This window comes from Epinephelus moara, chromosome 23 (assembly GCF_006386435.1).
Source record: "Epinephelus moara isolate mb chromosome 23, YSFRI_EMoa_1.0, whole genome shotgun sequence".
NCBI lineage: Eukaryota > Metazoa > Chordata > Actinopteri > Perciformes > Serranidae > Epinephelus > Epinephelus moara.
In genome coordinates, this window is record NC_065528.1 from 18,217,703 (window position 1) to 18,238,500 (window position 20,798).

At 42.2% G+C, this 20,798-nt stretch overlaps 1 protein-coding gene across 3 annotated transcripts in view; it reads left to right on the top strand.

The window, feature by feature from the left end:
- The first annotated feature begins 315 nt into the window (after positions 1-315).
- The window catches only part of ptpn12 (protein tyrosine phosphatase non-receptor type 12), an 80,914-nt gene continuing 60,431 nt past the window's right edge, over positions 316-20,798 (top strand). For all 3 annotated transcript variants that reach the window (XM_050036113.1, XM_050036112.1, XM_050036114.1), the window contains exon 1: positions 316-895. In XM_050036113.1, coding sequence (XP_049892070.1) covers positions 794-895 — 102 coding nt within the window. In that variant the 5' untranslated portion in view covers positions 316-793. The remainder of the gene's footprint in view (positions 896-20,798) is intronic.

The window sequence follows — 20,798 nt, forward strand, 5'->3', positions numbered from 1 at the left end:
CTTTTCATTTCATTTCATTTCATTTTATTTTATTTTATTTTACTTGACTTTGCTTTATTTTGTTTTATTTTATTTTATTTTATTTTGTTTTATGCAGTGATTTGGTAGGGTACCACTGGCAGCAACGAACTACGTCAGACCGACAGACACACATTATGTCCAATCAGACTTTGGCTATTTGGTTGAGCGACATCCACACTAGCCAATAGAATTCTAATTTTTGATACCAGCTGCTCAATCACAGGCCGCTCTATCCTGGAAGGGGAGGGCCTTGTTCTCCCTCTGCTTTGCCCAGTCCGGATGTTCCCCAGTAGCGAATAACGAGCAGCAGTGTGTGAATGTGGCAACTGAGGTAGACAGGGAGGGGTAGATAGACTGACCAGACCAGGTTTTTTTGTCTTTTTCTTTCTCTTTCTTTTCTTACCGAGCCAAGTGTTTCCTCTTTACATGACGCCACGGTTGTAAAGTAGTTTGTAGACGTGAAAGCCCGGCCGCCGCTGCCTTTTCTTGGGACTAACCGATATCGTTGTGAAAACAGCCCAGAAGAAAGAAGGAAAGGGGGAAACAACATGGGGCGATTATAAAAAAAAAAAGAAGGTGTTGTGTTATGAACCGACGATGACTCTCTGGGAGGATCCGTGAAGCTTATTTATTTTTATTTATTCTCCCTCTTCCCTTTCCCTCGTGTCCCTTTTTTGGTTTATTTTTGATTTTTCTCCTCCCTTGCTACTTTGGGAGGTTGGTTTTTTTTTCAAGGAAAAGGCAACGGGATACGTTACAAGAGGACCGAAGGATGGACCAAGCCGGCATCCTGAGAAAGTTTATCCAGGGGGTGAAGGCCATGAGCGAGGGGGACGAGGAGAGGGGAGAGGACAACTTCGGCAGCGACTTTATGGTGGGTCACAATCCACACGAGCACACCTAGCCTCCTTTACCTCACATCTGTCTCCTCTAAACCTCCCTCCCTTCTTCACGTCCACCTTTTCCTCCACACTGAACCTCCATATCCCACCACCCCTCCTCCTCCCCGTCTCCTGGTTCCCTGTATCCCCCAGGAGGTGAGGCAGGGGCGGCCACACTGCCCTCTTCCTTTTCCTCCCATTTCCAGGCTTTACATGGCGGCCTAGCATTGTCTCCCAAACCACAGAAACACCACCGGCTCCTGTGTCTTTAAAATGAAGAGACAACAGCAAAACAAGACACATTCACGTCACTTTTCAGCCTCTGGGCTCATTTTTCACATAGCATATTTGGGATAGCTTAGCTTGGACAGAAGTGCTGTGTTATTGTGGCTTACTGTCTGATTGTAAGGATACAGTGCAATGATTCATTGTCCTCCCTCATACTCAAGAAGCAATGAATATCCACCAAAAAATTGAGCTTAATCATATGTATCATCTCCTGTAATGCACCTGTAGTATTACAATGCACAGTCTATTGTTAGAAATCACTATAAAATATTCATAGCATGGCTGCGGTTGCTTATTTAGTAGAAGTTTTGGGCAAATATGTCCAGTAGTGGATGACAAATCCACCTAAACACATTTATTTGCTAAATACAATTTTCCCAGTGTGCAGGCTGAGTGCACTCAGTTTATTTCACCCTAGTCTTCATGATGGTTGGATTTAGTGCAGGGATGTTGTATTAGACTGCATTGGTTTTTGGCAGTGTGTGACAAATAAACTGGCAACTGAGTGTATACATTAGAGGAGCAGTGTGTAAGATTTAGGGGGATTTTGTGGCATCTAGTAGTGAGGATTGCAGATTGTGACCAGCTGAAACGTCTCCCAGTTAGGATTCCTTTGGTGTCCATTGTTCAGGAGGTTCTTACCGGGAGCTGACTTATCTGCAGAGGTCTCTTCCTCTACAAAACAAACGGAGCGAGCGATTAAACCGGTTAAAACACTGAATGAAGCAGTTTCACCTTAGAAGTGAGGATAGCAGATTGCGACCAGCTGAAACGTCTCCCAGTTAGGATTCCTTCAGTGTTCATTGTGCATGAGGTTTTAACCAGGAGCTGAATTATCTGCAGAGGTCTCCTCCTGTCCAGAACAAACAGACCATGGGTTTAAAACCGAAAAAAACACTGAATAAAGCAGTTTCATGTTAAAGATCAGCATTTCTCTTGAACGACCAGCCCAGCACCTGTTTAATATGTGCTCACCCTTTTCGTCCAATGATGTAAGATCCAGATTTTCAGGAGGTTTTAACTGGGAGCTGAATTATCTGCAGAGGTCTCTTGCTCTCTAAAACAAACGGACCAGGCGATGAAAATGGATCCAAACTCTGATTTAAGCAGTTTCACGGTAAAAATCAGTGTCTCTCTCTCCTATGCTGTCGAGCTGCCAGCCCAACATCTGTTTAATCTGTGCTCACCTTTTTTGTCTGATGACTCAAGATCCAAATGCTCAGGAGGTTTTAACCGGGAGCTGAATTATCCGCAGAGGTCTCCTCCTGTCCAAAACGAATGCGCCAGGCGATTTAAATCGATTAAAACACTGAATAAAGCCGTTTCACGTTTAAAAAAAATCAGTGTTTGTCCAATGCTGTTGAGCCACCAGCCCAAGATTCAGATGTTCAGGAGGTTTTTACTGGGAGCAGAATCATCCGCAGAGGTCTCTTCCTCTCTAAAACAAGCAAACCTGATGATTTAATCCAGCAAAAACAAAACGAATAAATTGTTTCACGTTAAAATAAAGGTGTTTTTTGGACACATTTCATCAGGGAGGGGCTGCTAGTTACAGGTAGCCAGTGCAAAAATCCAAATGGCCCCATCTAGAGCCAGTTTCGTTTGTCCGTTACTGTAGAAACATCAAAGTGCAACATTGCAGCCCCCATGGACGAGGATCTGCTCCCTATGTAGATATAAATGACTCATTCTAAGGTAACTTATAGTATTGTCTTATACTTTCTTACCTGTGGAAAGAGCCTTGTAAGGTGGACAAGAGGCATTCATATTTTGTTTGCCTTATGATGACTGCTGACCCGCATACGTTTACCCACACTGCATCACTGGATGTTGTTGTGTCGCAACTCCGGGCTCAAAATAGGTCTTGTCCCAGGCTTGTGAAATTACTGAAATAGCCACAACTGGAATGCTACTTCTGCAATACCATTTGCATCATTATGTGGTTATTTTAGTTTAATGGCTTTGATGAGGATATGTTAGGAAACGAAGTGCTAACCGGAGGACACATGCACATTTCATTTGTGAGTTTAAATGAATGAAACTGTTTGTAAAGCCTCTAAAGGGTTCAGATAAACTAGGCCTCAGTGACAGTGGAACAAGTGGCAGCAGCAGATTGTAGGTTTTGGGTTGTCTTTATGGTTCACATTACGTTTCAGAGAAGTTTAATGTTTGTTTGTTTGCTTGTACTGCAGTTTGATTGTTTGGGAAAGAGGCTAATCAGCGTCAGAATGGTTAACTTTTTCTCTTGGTGACTACAGTTGCAACACACACACACACACCATTCTCCTTACTTCCCTACTTCATGCAAGCTGCTTGCTGGAGCTTGCAACATTCTTTCTCGGCCCATTTCATAACATTTTGTTCTGGCTTTAAAACTGGAGCTTTATCGACTCCTGGGCAGTCTTTGGATAAAAGCTACACCATTTGTCAGGTCCCTCTCACTGGAATTAGATACAGAACAAATTCTGAAATAAGAAAAACTCTGTGTCTGTGTCCAAGTGTGTGCTGATGACTTGGCCTGGCCTGTCCTTCGAGCATGTGTTTCATAAACTAGGGAGGTGGAGGATGTTGCGCTAAAACAAGACCACGCGGGACGTTGGGCTGTGTGAGAGGCATTGAGGAAGTGTTTTATGGATGAGGGAGGGAGCAATGCATGTGATCAGAAATTAAACTTTTCTGGAATTTCTAAGTTATAGCCATTTAGTTTGAGTAAATACCAGAATACCAGAAAAACCTGGTAGTCAGAGCTCATTTTTATTGGCTGCTGGTTCCTCTTAAAAGTCCAGTATGAAGCATTTAGAAGCATCTACTGACATAAATAATAAATAATATTCATAACCATGTTTTCATTAGTTTTTAATCACCTGAAAATAACAATCGTTGTGTTTTTGTTACCTTAGAAAGACCCAACAGAGTGGGTTCTCTTCCATGGTGTTTATTTATTATTTTTTTAAGATATTATTTGGGCTTTTTGGCCTTTAATGTATAGGACAGGCTAGTGTGAAAGGGGGAGAGAGAGAGGGAGTGACATGCAGCAAAGGGCCACAGGCTGGAGTCGAACCCGGGCCGCTGCGGCAACAGCCTTGTACATGGGGCGCCTGCTCTACCACTAAGCCACCGACGCCCCTCCATGGTGTTTCTGAAGCAGCCCAGAACGTACATATCAAATACTAGCTCTAGATAGGACCATTTGCGGTTTCGCATCGGCCACTGTAGTTCTCTTGCACACTTGGCACACAGGAGAGGTTTCAGTTCTGCAATCTCACCACTAGATGCCAGTAAATCCTCCACACTGGACCTTTAATCTTAAATTCTCTGTGTACAGTTGACAGGGTAAATATAGGGTCTTCTTTTAGCACCACCACACCTCTCATTTACAACTTTATACACATCCACGCCTTGTCAAACTGCCTGCTACAACCACAGCTCTCCACTGTTATACAGTAGAGGGAACTCGATCTTGTAGCTTGTTGTTGAGATAGAAAATAGTTTTTTAAATCAATTTTCTCAATTAAACATCCCTCCAGACTTGTTGTCACTGAAAATGGCAGCCTTTTAATAATGTTGACATTTCTAAATCAGTCTGTTTAACACAGCTGAAGATTAAGATTAGGCTACACTAATATTATTAGTTTTAAACTCTTTGCAGAATTAGATTCCAGTGGTGGCAGCGTAGAATTGTTTTCAACTTATTTGATCCAGACATTTTCAATAACTCGGCAAAACTTAAACTGTCTCTTCCCATTCTTGTTGTCTCAACATAGTCACCGGCTGTTATTGTAACCAGTGTTGTAAAGAATGTATTTCAAAGTATAAGGCATATTGTATAGTATATTCTTATACTTTCTTACTCATGGATAGAGCCTTGTGAGGTGGAAAAGAGACCTTCATCATCAAAATACCATATATTCTGAAAATGGCAGACTTTTAATCAGGGCTGTACCGAATAGTTTGAAGCTTTATTCATAATGTTGACATTTCTAAATCAGTCTGTTTAACACAGTTGAAGATTAGGATTGGACCTCACTAATATTATTAGTATTATACTATTTGCAGAATTAAATTCCAGTGCTGGTAGGATTGTTTCAATCTCGTGTGATCCAGTCATTTCCAATAACTCCAGAGTGACGTAAAGTCCAAAAGTGAAAATTTATTTAAAAAAGAGAAAAATAATCAGGTCCAAAATGTGTCTGTCTAACAAAACATTTTCACTGTGGTCAAAAAAACCCCAAAGGGAGGCATGCACCTGCATTAACGGGGCAGTCCAGCAGCAATCCAACATCACCGTAAATTACATTTATTCGTCAAAGAAAGGTAATTCAATAATAAAAAAAAAATGATAGGAAAATATTTTTACCAAATACCTCGATATCAATACAGGGATGATATTGTAGGGTTGACTGTAGTTCATTCATTCATTTTCCGTAACTGCTTATCCTGTTGAGGGTCATAGGGGTGCTGGCACCAGACTATCACAGGGCTGACACATAGAGCCAGACAACCATTCACACTCACATTCACACCTACGGACAATTTATAGTCACCAGCCCTTTTTAGATAGGAATTCTGCAAATTTGCAGGAAAGCCCAATCAGTCTTCCGTGAGCAAGTAACAAAAGGTGTAGCTCAGCCAGCATGTGATGTAAACAGTGACATACTCCGAGGGAAGCCACGGCTGGTCAGTCCTTCGGGCGAATCTCTCGTAAGTCGGCCCGTTCTTCACAGTTTCTGTCATCTGACGGTTAATGGCCTCTTCGTTTGCGAGGGCAAGGAGTGCGCACAATTCCTTGTCTCCCCAGTTGCTCATCTTTACAGTGTCTTTCAGGTATTGCATTTCCCTCTTGCTACTAGCTGCTCACTAATTCCTGTTTATCCACCGCCAGTGGCTCGCACGTGCGGCGTCATCAACAGCTCCTCCAACAAGTCATCAACAGCCCCTCCTGTTGCGGAAGGCCGCCTCGGTCTGTTTAAACTAAAAGGGTTCCGCCAATATGACTACCCTACGAGGCGGAAAATTGGGCACCTCGGATCAACTCGCCAATCCGGCTCTGTGTGTCTAAACGCTGTCAGCTTGCCGGCAAAAGAGCCCAACATTCGCAGAAAATCTGGCAGTGTAAAAGGGGCTAAAGAGACAGACAACCATTCACACTCACATTCACACTGGACTGTGGGAAGAAGCTGGAGTACCAAGAGAAAACCCACCCTGGGTTCGAACTTATGATATCACGATATCCAAAATCTAAGACCATATCTAGTCTCATACTATGACATTGATATCATATCGATATATTTCCCAGTCCTAGTGATGAAATAATAAAATATAACAACTGACATTCGGAGCTTCATTTGAAAAGCTCAATAGAAGCTCCCAGTGCAAAAGAAAAGGACATTTGGTACAGGCCTACTTTAAATCAGAAACCCCCTTGTTAAACTAGCAGGACACCACTGACTGCTCGTTGTGCCATGTCTTCATGTGATGTCTGTTCAGTTTCCTCTCAAATGAACTTTATTGGCATGAAACACAATAATTTCTTTTTACAGTGAAACATATTTCCTGTTCGCCTTTGGGCCATCACACATCCCTCCAGACAGTAACACGACTATAAAACAGCTTATGTAAACGTCATTTTTCTGCCATAGAAGTGCTCCGAATCGAACTGTCTCTCAAATCCAATTATTCACAGTAATGAAGTTATTTTTGTGTGCAAGCAATGTCCACTCTATGGCGTTCATGTAAATGGGTCTGGGAGCTAAGTTTGCTCTCAGCTGGCAACATCTGCTGGTGAATTAAGAGTTTCATCTAAATTATTCAGCAGACAAACCAGCTTGTAGACAAGAAAACTTGTTCTGATTGAGCCCAGGTGGGCCGTGTGCCAGTGTACCAAGCACAATTAAGACTCATCAGCCACAGCCAACGTGTAAGAAGGTGCTTTGGCTGCTGTCGTACCAATTTCTGGAGCCTTATGTAGAGCTTCCAAATAGCTGGAGTCAAACTTGCAACACCGCAAGCGCATGGGGTGTGCTCCCTTGTGCACTGAGTCACCAGAACACCCTGACATAACACCCACTTTAGCTGCCTATTGTTGTTTATATATAGAATGTGTTTTATAGGCATAATTACAGTGCTCCGAGAGGGCAACAAGTCAGATTATATGCTTTGTTCGCTACTCTTTCTGCAGCTGTGTGATGGGACAGGAACACTTGAAATTTTTTCCTGCCTGGCACCCAAATGTGAGAAATGTCTTGTTCTTTTGTGACCCATTTAGGTTGAGTTTCATTTAGTGGTATTCATATGGACACACAACTGATCTAATTACATGGCACATACTGCTGCATGTGGTGCGAGTACATCGGGGCCCCCCATGAAGTGCAAAGTGACAGTCCCAAGTCTTGAGTTGAAGGTGTAAATTGGACACATTTCTGTCACAACCCTGGTGCTATAGTAACCTAAGAGCTAGATTACATGCTGCTGTATGCTCTCACAAAGCCAGTATGTGCTTATAATTGTTTCCTTGACCCTTCGCCTTTTTCTCTGATGAGTATAGTTGTTCATCAAGATTTAAGCTTCAACAATGACATCATGCATCATGTAGTCAGTAAAAGACACAGGCTATGATTATTCTAACCAACCTGGTCTGATGATCCCTAATTCAAGGGGACACAAATGGCATGATGTGTATCGTTGAGTCCTGAAGTTTGTCTTCTGACGCAGGTTCTGCACAATTGGGGCATCTGTGCAGTCACCGGTTCCACAAAACCAAACAATGGCAATCTTACTTGTTTCACAAGGGTAGTTATCAACTCGCTCTGTCAACCCACGACTTTCCAAACCAGCTATTAGAGCGCTTATGTAAGAGAGCCAGAGTTTTTTTAACAAATCGAGAGTTACAGAGACAACGTTATGGACATATCCAGAGAAGATTTAAAGGAAATGAACCATTTCGGGACAATTTACTCATTACGTGCAGGTGTAACATGATTTAGAAGGTTACTTGCAAAGTGATTTGTCCAATGTGTAAAATCTGTTTGTAAAAAGAAGAAATGTAGAGGAGAGTCACCATAATTGGAACATTTTTCACTTTTCACTCTTGTATTTAGAGACGTTTTTACCTACAGATGTAATATCTTCAGCTAAACAACCTACATTTGTCTATCACAAATTACTCCAAGGGAAAACAAGTTGTGAGAATTGAGCCGAAAATGGATGCTGTCCGATGTCACAAATGAGGTGCATGTGAATCTTAACTGTAATAGGGTCACTTGCGGTCGCAACACACAGCCAAAAAAAAACAAAAACAAACAGCCTTCAACAAATAGTTTCAAGGCAAATCAACAATATGAACAATATAATAAATGTTGTTTTCATATCTAGATTGCTTAAATCACTGAACTCAACAGGCCTATATTTGGGACAGGCCTCCTTTGACACAACGATTGGTCGACTAATTGATGACTAATCGACTACTAAAATAATCGCTGACTATTTTAGTAGTGGACTAATCGGTCATAGAAAAGCACTATAAAAGTACCTGAAAATACTCTTATTGCAGCTTCTTATGTTCAGATATTGGCAGCTTTACACACTCTCCCATGACGGTGAACTCAAACCCTTTGGCGTGAGTACGAAACAAGACATTAGATGACATAATTTTGGGGTTTGGGAGAGACAGACCGACATTTTTCAACATTTTAACACGTTTTTCGATAAAATGATAAGTCGACTAATCGAAGAAATAATCGACAGATCAGTCGACAGTGAAATAAATCATTAGTTGCAGCCCTAGTATCAATATTACTAGTATGAAAATGACGCTTTAAATAACACATCAGTTATTATGTTATGTTATGACACTTACAGCACTCGGGGATTATGGCATCTGGCATCCCGACACAACATCACTTCATCCGGTCAAAACAATATTCACAATGATGATTGACCCTTACAGACTAAAGGAATTGAAGTAATTTACTGGGTAATCCAGGACACATATTCTGACTTTATGATATTTTCAGAGGAAGGGAATCAACACTTGCTTGCACTTGCTGGTAAATCTGAATGACTTTCGGTCTGCTCTGGTGCTCGTGGTGTCAGTAAAATGAAATGAACCGAGCTAACAATGTGTAGCGTCTTCATACTGACAAAAGTTTAAGTTTTTATATTTGTATATGCGATCTAAACAGCCAGCTAATGTTAGCTCAAGTGGTTAGCCAACAACCTGGTTTTAAACATCCAAAGAACTTCTATACAAATGAACTGCTTGGTAACCAGACAAGTCGACTAATTGAGACCGACCCTTATTTGTCAAAATGTGTAGCCTCACCGAGCTAGCAAAAGGGAGCAGGCATTTAATTGGGACTAGGCTTTTAATTGAAGTTTTACAGTATACAGTCTATATACAAAACATGATACAAATGTCACATGTTGAGTTTAGAGAGCACCAAAATCATCCACCCAGGATGAGGTGTAAGATGTAATATATATTTGTGATGTGTGATAATCTTATAAAAAATGGGATAAAACTATAAATTAAATAGTTTTGAGAAAAGTGCTTATTCTCTTTCATTCATAGAAGAGTTTTTATATTTTCACTTAGTGAGACTATGAACAAAACAGGAAACAACATCAACACTGACCTTGCGCGACATTTATGATATATACAGTGAGAAAAAGGCGGCTGCCGATAAAAATGTTGTTTCAACAGGGCGTGTGCTGTGGACAGTAAAACATCAAGTAGCAAGCAGCAAGCTGTCGTCAACTCTCCAGCTTAAAGCACATTTAACTACTGAGTCCTGTATTGTGACTGACTACACACCATCCTAAAGCCTTTAGCCCTGCAATTCTTATTCTGCTAGATAAGAAATGTATGAAATGAAATTAGCTCCCTTCACTTTGGGCCCTAGAGTCTTTCCGCCCACTTTGACAGCGTGAATTTGCGCATCAGTGTTGAACTAGATGCGAGAGCTCAGCGTGGGTTCACTTGACTGCCATGAGCGAATCATCTGATGTCGACACTTGCTTTTAAACGAACTGAATAAGGTGTGTGATTGTGTTGTGACCAGACCCTTCCAAAGTTATATTGCTGACTCACAAATCTGGCTTTGTGGAGCGAGCTTCAGCGATCTATGGGGACAACGCTAAGTGCCTGCTGTCGTGGAGGCTGTATTCTGCTCTTCAGTTTTGATGTGTCACTTCCTGAGGGGAGATGAAGTGTCAGTATTCAACACAGACTTTCACTTGGGCAAAGAGAGAAGCAGTCAAAAGACACCTTTCTTTCTTTGTGTCATGCCTTTGTATTTTAGTATTTTGGTTGCACTGTTGTGTTTGGAGTCAGGTTGATTGAACACACAGCTGCTGATAGACACACAAGCTGCAGGGATTGAGCTTGTGACCTCTGTTATGGGAAACCCTCTGTAACTAGCAGGCCACTAGCAGCCTGAAAGAAACCTGCTATTACAGAAGACTTTTATCCAAAATACAGTGTTGTGCACATGCGTTTTTGCAGGGTTGTCCCCGGTGGCAGTGGCTCTCCAAACCCTGGCATCGTGCTAGTACTATCACACATTTAACTTACGCAAAAACATTGTGCTGAGAGCAAATTTCTTTAAACACATTGCAATTTTGGCGTCTGTTTATATGCCCCCATGTGGCACAGGAACAGACGTCTGCATAAGAACAGATGCCTGTATATTGCGGCCTATGTTTAAGATAGTAGGAGACACCTTGTTTATCTTAATAGAGGTATCAAAATTATTTCACAGGTCCTGTAAATGTAGCTACAAAGTAGTTGAAGTTGTGAAAGGAGCGTGATGTAAAGACAGGAAATACACCTCATGGCCGGAAACGAAATCTGATCTGTGTGATCAGATGTTACCTGTGATACTGTATCTAAATACACTGAGATAAACACACACCTAGTTGCTTTTGAGAAAACTGGGCTGAACAGTATAGTCTAGACAGGGTTTAGACATAGGAGATCAGCCTCTGTGTGTGTGTGTGTGTGTGTGTTGCTGCCCCACCTTTGCGGGCAGATTACTCCCAAGCTGCACATCAAAGAAAGAGAAAAAGTGCCAACACACACGCTTCTCTAAACATGTGTCCTGTCAGACAGACATTAAACACTCAGAGGGGAGGCAAGAAAATGAGATGTGACAATGCCTGACATGCTACTGTGTGTGTTTGTGTGTGTGTGTGTGTGTGTGTAAATGTGTAGCTATTTCCACTGTCACCAGGGGGCTTCCCCTTCTCCTCTCTGCATTTTAAGTGCCTGCACACACATGTGAGCCTGCAGCACATGATCTGGATGCTTTTATGTCCATGTATTACACAAGCCCACACACACAAAGGCTTCATCCATGCTAACACGGTTTTGTTTTAACATGCATAACTGTCGCTATGTTTACATGTAGCGTCCACACTACTGCAGCGTTTTAAACCCCCTAAAATGGAGACCTTTAAAACATTGCTGACCCCATTTTCGTGTGGAAACTCCAGGGTTGCGTTGTAGTCTGGATGGGCAGACACAATGGAGCGGACACCCACGTTCACCTCCCAGCTGGGTCTCGGTTATCAGTCACAGTGTCAAGCCGAGACAATATAGATAGGTCTGCTTACCTGTTGTGATTTTATGCTTCCTGTGTGGGTACTCCTTTCCCATCGACATGCTCTTCTCCAGCGATGGATAACGCTCCCGATGCTGCTCTTATATGTAGCCGTATTTGCTTTGCAGCGACCCCCAATCTGTTTTCCACTGCCTTGACCACCTTACATCCAGGTCACACTGCCTGCGTTGCTGCCTGCCGAGTTTGTCTCATATAAAAGCCCTGTAAAAGCCCACAGAAACACTTGAGGGCTTTTAATATGAAACAGAAACAAGACTGGTAGTGCGTCCCTGCCTCTTCAGATACAACTCATCCATGGCAATTAGGGTGCTCTGTGTAGGTGACAGCATCATGGATCATGTTCTCCAGGAAGACCTTTAGCACAACATGGGTCTCCTGTTAGAACAGACCGGAGATATCCTTCACCACGGTGAGTCAGAGGGGGATAGTGGTCTAGGTGATTCCCTGGATGTTATCGCGGAGGGCTTCCTTTACCAAGTCCTCTTCCTTCTTTGTTTCCCGCTCATCTTCTCTGATTAGCCCCTCTGTTCGATAGACTGCTGCCTCATTTAAGGTGCATCTTATTTATAGGTTATTTTAATTTGATAGGCTCAGGATGCAAAGAGGGTCATAGCGTTTGCTGTTTTAATGTCGGCGGTTATGTGGCTATTTAAAACACATGTCTGGTAGTTGTTCTATATTGCCGGAGTTCTGGAATATTAACAACCATATTGGCAGTCAAATAAATAAGCAAATAATGATTGTAAACTCTGTAGCTGGTTAAAATATCCGCCAACTTCCATTCCTGGCTAAAAAAATGTGTGTGTTAATATGGCTGTGTGCTTTTATTAGCTTGTTTGTGTGCATGGGTGCAGGGTGGTACACTGCAGGGGTCGGGCTGCTGTTTTTCTAAGTGTGTGTGTGTGTGTGTGTGTGTGTGTGGTAACCACTGTAAGCCCGCCTTGTGTTACTGTAACAAGACTTCCCAATTTCCTCTAGTGTGTCACAAGCCTCCTTCTTTCTTTACCCACCCCCCCATCCCACGGCTTAACCCAGAAACCAGCCTATTGCCCCTGAGCCGGGTGTTTCTTAAAAGAGACGCAACATAATATTTCCGTTCTGGAGTTGTGTGTGTGAGGCTTTACACGATGAAAGCTAGCTGACCCACCAACAAGGACAAAGAACTTTACTGATCAAGATAAGGAGACCTCACACTCAAACGCTCAGGAAATGCTGCAGTGGTGCCCTGTAATGTGTGACTTAGGTGAAAGGAAATGGCTGCATGGAGGAGTCATCTTTGCCATGGAAACTCAAAAACACATCACACACACATTAAGGTACACCCATAAAAGCATTTCAGTAGTATTTGTGTGTTCTTATATCTCTTTTTGGGCACCCTCACTGTATTAAATTAATATAATAGCAGTGAACAAACACAGAAATGTCACATGAATGCACAGGAACACACACTTGAGTCCAGACAGGCGTTTACTAAGAGTGGGAGATGTATAAAATCACAAAGGTATGTCGAAGTGACAGAAACAACACACTGACCCCCCCCCCCCCCCCCCCCCCCCCCCCCCCCCATGCTGGCTGTGAATATCAGAGCAGGGAAGTGATTAATACATGCACACACACACTAAACACACAATGAGCTCCTGTCCCTGATGATTGGGATTACACGCCGCTTGTCCACATCTGCTTCCTGCAGCAGGCCAAGCTCCAGAGCGGGAAATGACCACCAGGCAAATACTGGTAAATGTGAACTGTGTTTGCATAGTGTGGCAGTGAAGTCAACAATTTTGACTTAAATTCAAACATGTCAAACATCTCAGGTTGTGTGTCCGGGCTCCAGAAATGTGCCGGCAGCTTAGTGCTTTCTGTAATAATTTCCCAGCTGATGACATCCATATATATATAGCCATATATTTTGAACTCCTGCAGTGAGTTTTAGAGGGTGTTGATAGTTTCCTGCTCATTTCAGAGGCACAAATAGTAGTGAAGACAGAGGGGAGATCATGCTGTGAAAATGATGCCATTCTGATCTTCACAGGCAGAGTCACATGGTGGTCATTCTGCTACTTAAGCCAGGAGATGGTCGTCTGGTTACCGTTTTTCCACATCTCCCACTTCTGTTTGAACCACTCATCTGTTTCTCTACCCTCCATCTCCTTTCCCATCACATTCTTCCCCCTGCCTTTATTTTCACTGTCCTCATTGTTTTGTCTTCTGACGTTGTAAAAACCACAAACACAGTGACTCATTATTCAAAGGGAGCAGTGTGTGTAGGTTTTTCTGTGTCCATATTCTAACATACAGCATACTGTACACAGTCTGTGCGCTGTACATGCCAAGCTGAGATTTGAGGTCCAAGAGGAAGTGGGCACCCAGAAATGACGGCGGTTTTTAAATGGCTGGTTGAATCACAGACTTTCAGATCAGGCCAGGTGCTTCCTGCAGTCAGTGTGGCCGTATCGTCGACCACATTCACACAAGATGCGTTTGCAATCACGAACACAGACACAGGTTAGAGGCTGATACATACGCTCACACTCCTCTATTTTAGTCCGCTGTAGTGCTTTTTTGGGGGCAATAAATCCTTTTAATTTCTTCTGGGGATATCTATTTATAACATTACGTTCCTCTTTTTGTGTCGTCGTATTCTTATGTCAGACTGCAGCCTGTGTGACTTGCAAAACAGCATAGACATGCAGTGATTTGGTCCGATGGTTCAGGAATTGAAAACGAAACAGAAAAAGGGAAGCCTGATTGCTAATTAAAGGAAAGCGCACTCTGCTCTGTGCCAGTGAATGTTTGTTGTTAACAACCTCTACATGTGTGTTTGTGTGTGTGTGTTCATGCTAACTCATGCTATCAGTGCTCCACTGACCTATATTGGCCAGTAGCCGTATAGCGGAAATGACTGCACAATGCATGCGTGTGTGCATGTTTGTAACTGATGCTAGTCGTCGGACATAATCTCTGTCCGGATCTTTAGCTAATCAGGAGGTCTCAGGTGAACACACACACACACACACACACACACACACACACACACACACACACACCACACAGTGCTGGACCCCTGACTAATACTAAAGGTCAGGGTGGGGTTTCATGTTATTTCCTCAGTGATTGAGTCTGATTATTCACCTCTGTTTACTGTTACACAAACAGCGGACACCTGACATGGGGGCCTGTTCTCTAGTCGTGTTCATGTGTTTTAGATGCAAAGAAATTATTTGTAACATAGGTCAACATGTCACAGGAGTCACAGGCCTCTGTTTATCATTTGGCTGCCGGTATTCTCCGTCCATAATTCACTGCTAAAAGTCAACTAGGGCTGCCCCTGACTAAGAATTTTCCTAGTCGACCAATAGTCATCATTTAGGGCCATTAGTCGACTAGTCGCCTGCATGTTTACGATATTAATTTGATTATTAAATGATATATTTTGGGCGGGGCAACACAACGGTTTGAGTTGAAGGTGTGAGAAAGAATAGTATCAGTAACATTGTTAACACTGTGCTACATTACAGAGAAATACAAACCCGTACTAATGAACCTTCATTAATATAGGCCTATATTTTATCTACAAGTGCACGTCACACACTGAGCGAGCCGCCTGTTAATGACGCTGTGGGCTAATGGGCATGTAGCTACTTCCATGTTTCAGATGATACGTCATGTTTGTAGTCGACCAATGAAGATGAGTTTACATATCACCTTGGGTTCGTCCTTCACCTTCTCAAAATGATCCCACACTTTGGATTTCCTGCCCGACATGTTATTAACTAGCCTGTGGAATAACTGCAGGTACCAGCCCTGGAAACTAGAGGCTGTACTTTTTTTTTCTGCGACTAAGCGACCAATGAAATCTTGGAGACTAATGACCTTTCTGGTCGACTAATGTCCGGCCGACTATTAGGGGGCAGCCCTAATATTTTGTTTATTTAAATGTAAACAGTGTTGGGGCACTGCCGGACTATTTATTGATGGGGAATAGTAGTGTCCTGGAGTCTCCACTGGTTTCCAGCCTTTATGCTAAGCTAAGCTAACTGGCTGTTTGCTCCACCTACATATTGAACATACATTCACGAGGGTGTGAAAGGGAGTAAGTGCATTTTCCTGAATGTCAGACTACTCCTTAAATGCTGCTGTTTATATCATAACAGTGTCTTTTTACAACTAGTTTTTCATTCACGTAATTAATATATAATGCATTCAACGTTTGGTGCTGTCACATTTTCTGTATAGCCGAATATGACTTTGCACCTTACAGCTTTTTTCTGATTTGGGACACAATGCCACATAGGGAGAAAGACAAGCTGCAAAAACGCCTGCAAAGCTTATTGAATTGACAGAGGGCGAGGAGCAGAGTGACAGACTCATAGAGAGCCATACAGGCCCCTTTTAGTCTCTGTGCTGTAGCAGTGCATCTTTTCCCCGCATGCTCGCAGCGCGGGAGATTGATTTTTCTGAGAGCATTGTAAGGGGTGACCTATTTTAGCTTATGTGTGTGTGTCTGCATGGAAGGTGACCGTGGGTACAGCCTCTCTGCCACCAGCCCTCGACACCCCCACTTCCTGGCCACACACACAAACCTCTTTTCCCATCGCTTCTGCAGGAAGAGCATATTTTCTGCCAATCAGTGCTTACTGCTGAGTTCAAGGAAGAGAATGTGTTTCTGTGTGTGTGTGTGTGTGTGTGTGTGTGTGTGTGTGTGTGTGTGTGTGTGTTTGTGTGTGTGAATTATTCAGTGTGCCAGTGAAGTACAGCGATGCTGACTTATTCAGCCAGGAGACAGAAAGTAGGTTAGACCCACTAACAACTACAGTACATCTCTCTCTACCCACATCTACCTCTGTGGCGCTCTTTCTATCTCCGTTGACATTTTTTAATCTTCATTTCCTCTTTCTTTTTCTAATCTTCTTTTTCCATTCTGTCTCCATCTGTCTGCCCAGTGACTGCCCCGACAACCTCGGGCCATTTTAGGCCAAGTCAAGACTCAAGTCATTGTGAAGAAATGTGTCTGTGAGCCCACATGACTCAGTCGCACCCTGAAGGGGGTCTGTGAAGTCAGCACTGGGCTTCTGGGGGCAACGCCCTGTGTGTGAATGTGGCAGTGGTAGTCGAGCGTTCACAGGAAACTGGCCAACTCAGTCATGCTACTTCACTCCTCTGTCTGATAGGAATCAACAAAGTAATAAGAGGAGAAGGGAAGTGCATGAAAGTACCAGGAACTATGTGAAATATTTGTCATGAATTTAAAGATTTGTGCTTTTAGTTCTGGGTGAAAAGAGAGATGAACACTGGAAGCGTCAAAAACAGATAAAACGTGTATCTCAATAAACCAGCCTTGTTAGGTAATCGAGCATGCCACATGATAATGCTGCGTCTCAGTGTGTCCGAAAAGGCCACGTTGAACTCTTGACCAAAGTGCAAGTGAACATCATCTACCAACAGATGTCCATCAGCTGTTAAAATGTGGGTAATCCACTTCACACTTTCTGCAGACTCGACCACAACAGCGCAGCGTAGGTGGTTTCAGTTCGTTATTGGCTTTGAGAGGTGTGAAAACCATAGAAAACTTTTTGATGAAAGTTTCTAGTGCTTAAGTAACTTCCCGTTCCTGTGAGGAGTTTCCTGTGATGATTTGAGCCTCTGCGTTTGTGCATAACTTACTCATAAGTGTACAAACGCCAGGGTTAAAAAAATGCTATGATCGGTTGTTTAAAAGTACAAATCTGCTCAACCTTTACTGTAAAGTCAGTTTTTATAACTGACGTATATATATGAAGCAGAAGTGCATACCTTTTGGTCATTGTGGGATCTGAAATAGGCGGATTTTTTATTTTACTCTCTTTGCATCATTGTATTTAAGTAATAAGATATCGTGAATTTTTAAAGCAAAACTGGTTTCTCGCGTCTCAAATGTGAGGTTTTGTTGTATTTGTATGTATTATATAATTGTAATTAATTGATTTTTTTCAACTGCCATGCCAAACAAGCAACATGAACATGTCATATTGTGATAGGCATATCATGGGGGCTTGAACTAACTATGATTTTCATTATAATATGATTTTCTTGATGAATTGATCATTCATTTTTTTTCTCTTAAGTGACAAAAAATAGTGAAAAATACCCCAAATTCAGAAATGTATACCATTCAGTGGCTCTAGGTTTTTTTAATATGAGGATTTGGGGTTTCTCTCGTATTTATATCAATGTATATACATTCATATCACAAGTTTTCCAAGCAGAAAAATAAGAACAAGCTCATTTCTAGCATGTCAAATGTGAAGATTTGCTGCTTTTTGCGGTCTATATTGTGTCGTGAAGCAGTAAATAAAAAATATCTTTGGGTTTGTACTGTCGAACTGGACAAAGACAAGAGAGATGAAAAAATGGAGATTACCGATGAAGCATTTGATCCACTGGAAAATATTCACCAGTTAAAGCTTCTCAAACGTGAGGGTTGGCTGTTTTCCACTATATTAGTATATAACGTTAATTTAATATCTTTCAGCTGATATGCAAAACAAGCAGTGAAAATATTCTGTCACAATTTCCTAGAGCCAAAGGTCATGTATTTAAATAGCTTGTTTTATCCGACTAATATCAAAAGATATTCACTTTATTATCACGTACGATAATGGAAAGCATCAAAGCCACATATATGACAAGCTAGAACCACCAAATATTTCCCAATTTTGCTTGAAAAAAAAAAAGACTTAAACGAATGAATTTATCATTAGAATAGTTGCAGATAATTCTGTGTATCAACTAAAAGAATAAATGACTTACTGTAACTGATATTGGCAGTAATCCGTAGTTGCAGCCCTACAATATTGGACAGACTGATAAGAAGAATAAGGAAGAAACAGACATGTAATTTTAAGATTGATATCTATCCTCCTTTTCTTTTCTCTTTTCCTGTCAGTTGTTCGTCATTTGTCGTCATTCTGGAGAAACTGATACCCCGCTAACAACAAATATGAACTGAATAGACGAGTACACTCAAGTCGTGATAGATACAAGGATGTTTACTTTTCTTTGCCCTCTTTTTCTGCAACCCCCTCCTCCGCCATTCAGGACAGAAGCTAGTGCGAAGCGACAGAGTGTGTAAAGAGAGCGTGTGAATGGACGACAGAAACAAGGACTAAAAGAACCCATTAGCTTTAGTTACCAAGAGCCTCTTAAAAGCCTTGGCTCTCCCTCCTTCCTCCAGTCTCCGTCTTTCCTCCCTGTTCACCTCCCCTTTGATCCCCCCCCCCCATCTTTCTCCAGAATCATTCCTTTATCTACAATACCCATATCTCCTCTCCTCCTTCTTTCCACTCTTTTCTTGTTCCTTTACCCTCCACATCTCTCGTGGGATTGTTTAGAAAAGTAACTCTCTCTGTCCCTCTGCTTTATTTCTTCTGCATCCTCCAGGCTTACCCATTATTTGTCCTTTTGTGTGCCTGTGTGTGAGTGTGTTTTACGTAACGGAGGAAGTAAGAGTAATTAGAAACAGGGTCTGTCTGCGGGACAATGGAAAGTAAAGAGAGAAATGACGAGACAGACAGCTGGGTCTGTATCCAAGTTTTGTTTTTCTTTGCAATTAAAAAAGCTGAATTCAGTATAGCTTTTATACATGTGTGAGGTGTATTTTTAGTATTATCAGTATGTAGGTTATCAGCCTGATGAATAGTTTGATTTGACTATAAATGGTAGTTGAAGTGTGTTTTTGCACATTTTGAAATGGTGTCTGTAAAACATCTGTTCACCACAGCCTCTCTGAAGTGTCACATCCATATTTCTATCCTAATAAATTGTAAATAAGACGTCTAACCTCATTCAAATTGTTGGAAAAACATGCCACATCCACATTTAACTATACAGTGCTTACAATGTTTCCATACAGCTTGCTTGGGTGGACGTTGGGGCTACACTATGGGGCTTGACTACGCGGATATTCGTTCATTGACTGTGTATTTGGTTTTGAATTTTTGGTTTGGATATTTGTTGTTTTTTGAGAAATTACATTTTAGAAATGATAAAAAAAAATCTCAGTGTTTCCATTAGCATCACATAGCCTACATTATCCAAGGCGTGTTAATGGGTTTAATGTAAGAGTCGAGCAGTTTCAGTGTGAAGTTGCTGGGAAGGTTTAATGGGTCAGTCAGGGCTGCCCCTTGAAAGTCGGGGATTTGAAGCATTAGTTGGAGACCCCACAGCAGACTGAGATTGCTTCAGTGTGCAGTCAGTGTTAGTGCTGCACGATTTGATGAAAATGTGCGATTTCTCTCGCATGCATTCTTCCTAGTTTTCTCTGTGCTGTCTCAAGTGCTGATATCGATTGGTTGTGTTGCCGTAGGATGTGGCGACTTTAACTTTTAAACTTTTACACAGCACGTCTTACTGTTCAACGTTGCCGTACCTGAATCCAAAGTATCGGCATTTACGCCATGAAGTTGCGTTTTTCGCCACCAACTCAACCTGTTCTTGGTCGTGCTCATGCTCTTCTTCAGCGTCTATGTTGTTCACTGCTGCACGCCGGGTGGTCACCTGACCATACGTGCTGTACACACCACGATAGCTTGTGGGCGTGATGTCAACAAACTCCACACGCTACAGGAGAGGTAGTCACGTTCACAGGCACACACGTTAACATTTATTTACATTAAATTGCAAATCGCAGCCTTTTATGCGGTTATGTAATCTCACAGCCTGACATCGCGATTGCAATTAGATTAATTGTGCAGCATTAGTCAGTGTGCTGTGCAGGGTACCTATGGGGGACGTTTTGGTCCCCGGATTTTGCTGCGAAATGACCGCTCTTGCCTATCACGCTACTCTTTGGAACAGACAGCTGCGGACACGATGCAGCAGCACAAAGAGAAAGAGGCTTTGACCAGTCAAGCTTGAAGATAACACTGTCTTCTCTTTTCTGCCTAGTAGTGGTGAATTTACAACTCACAGTAACTTCACATGACACAGTCTCTGGCTTTTGTTTGATATC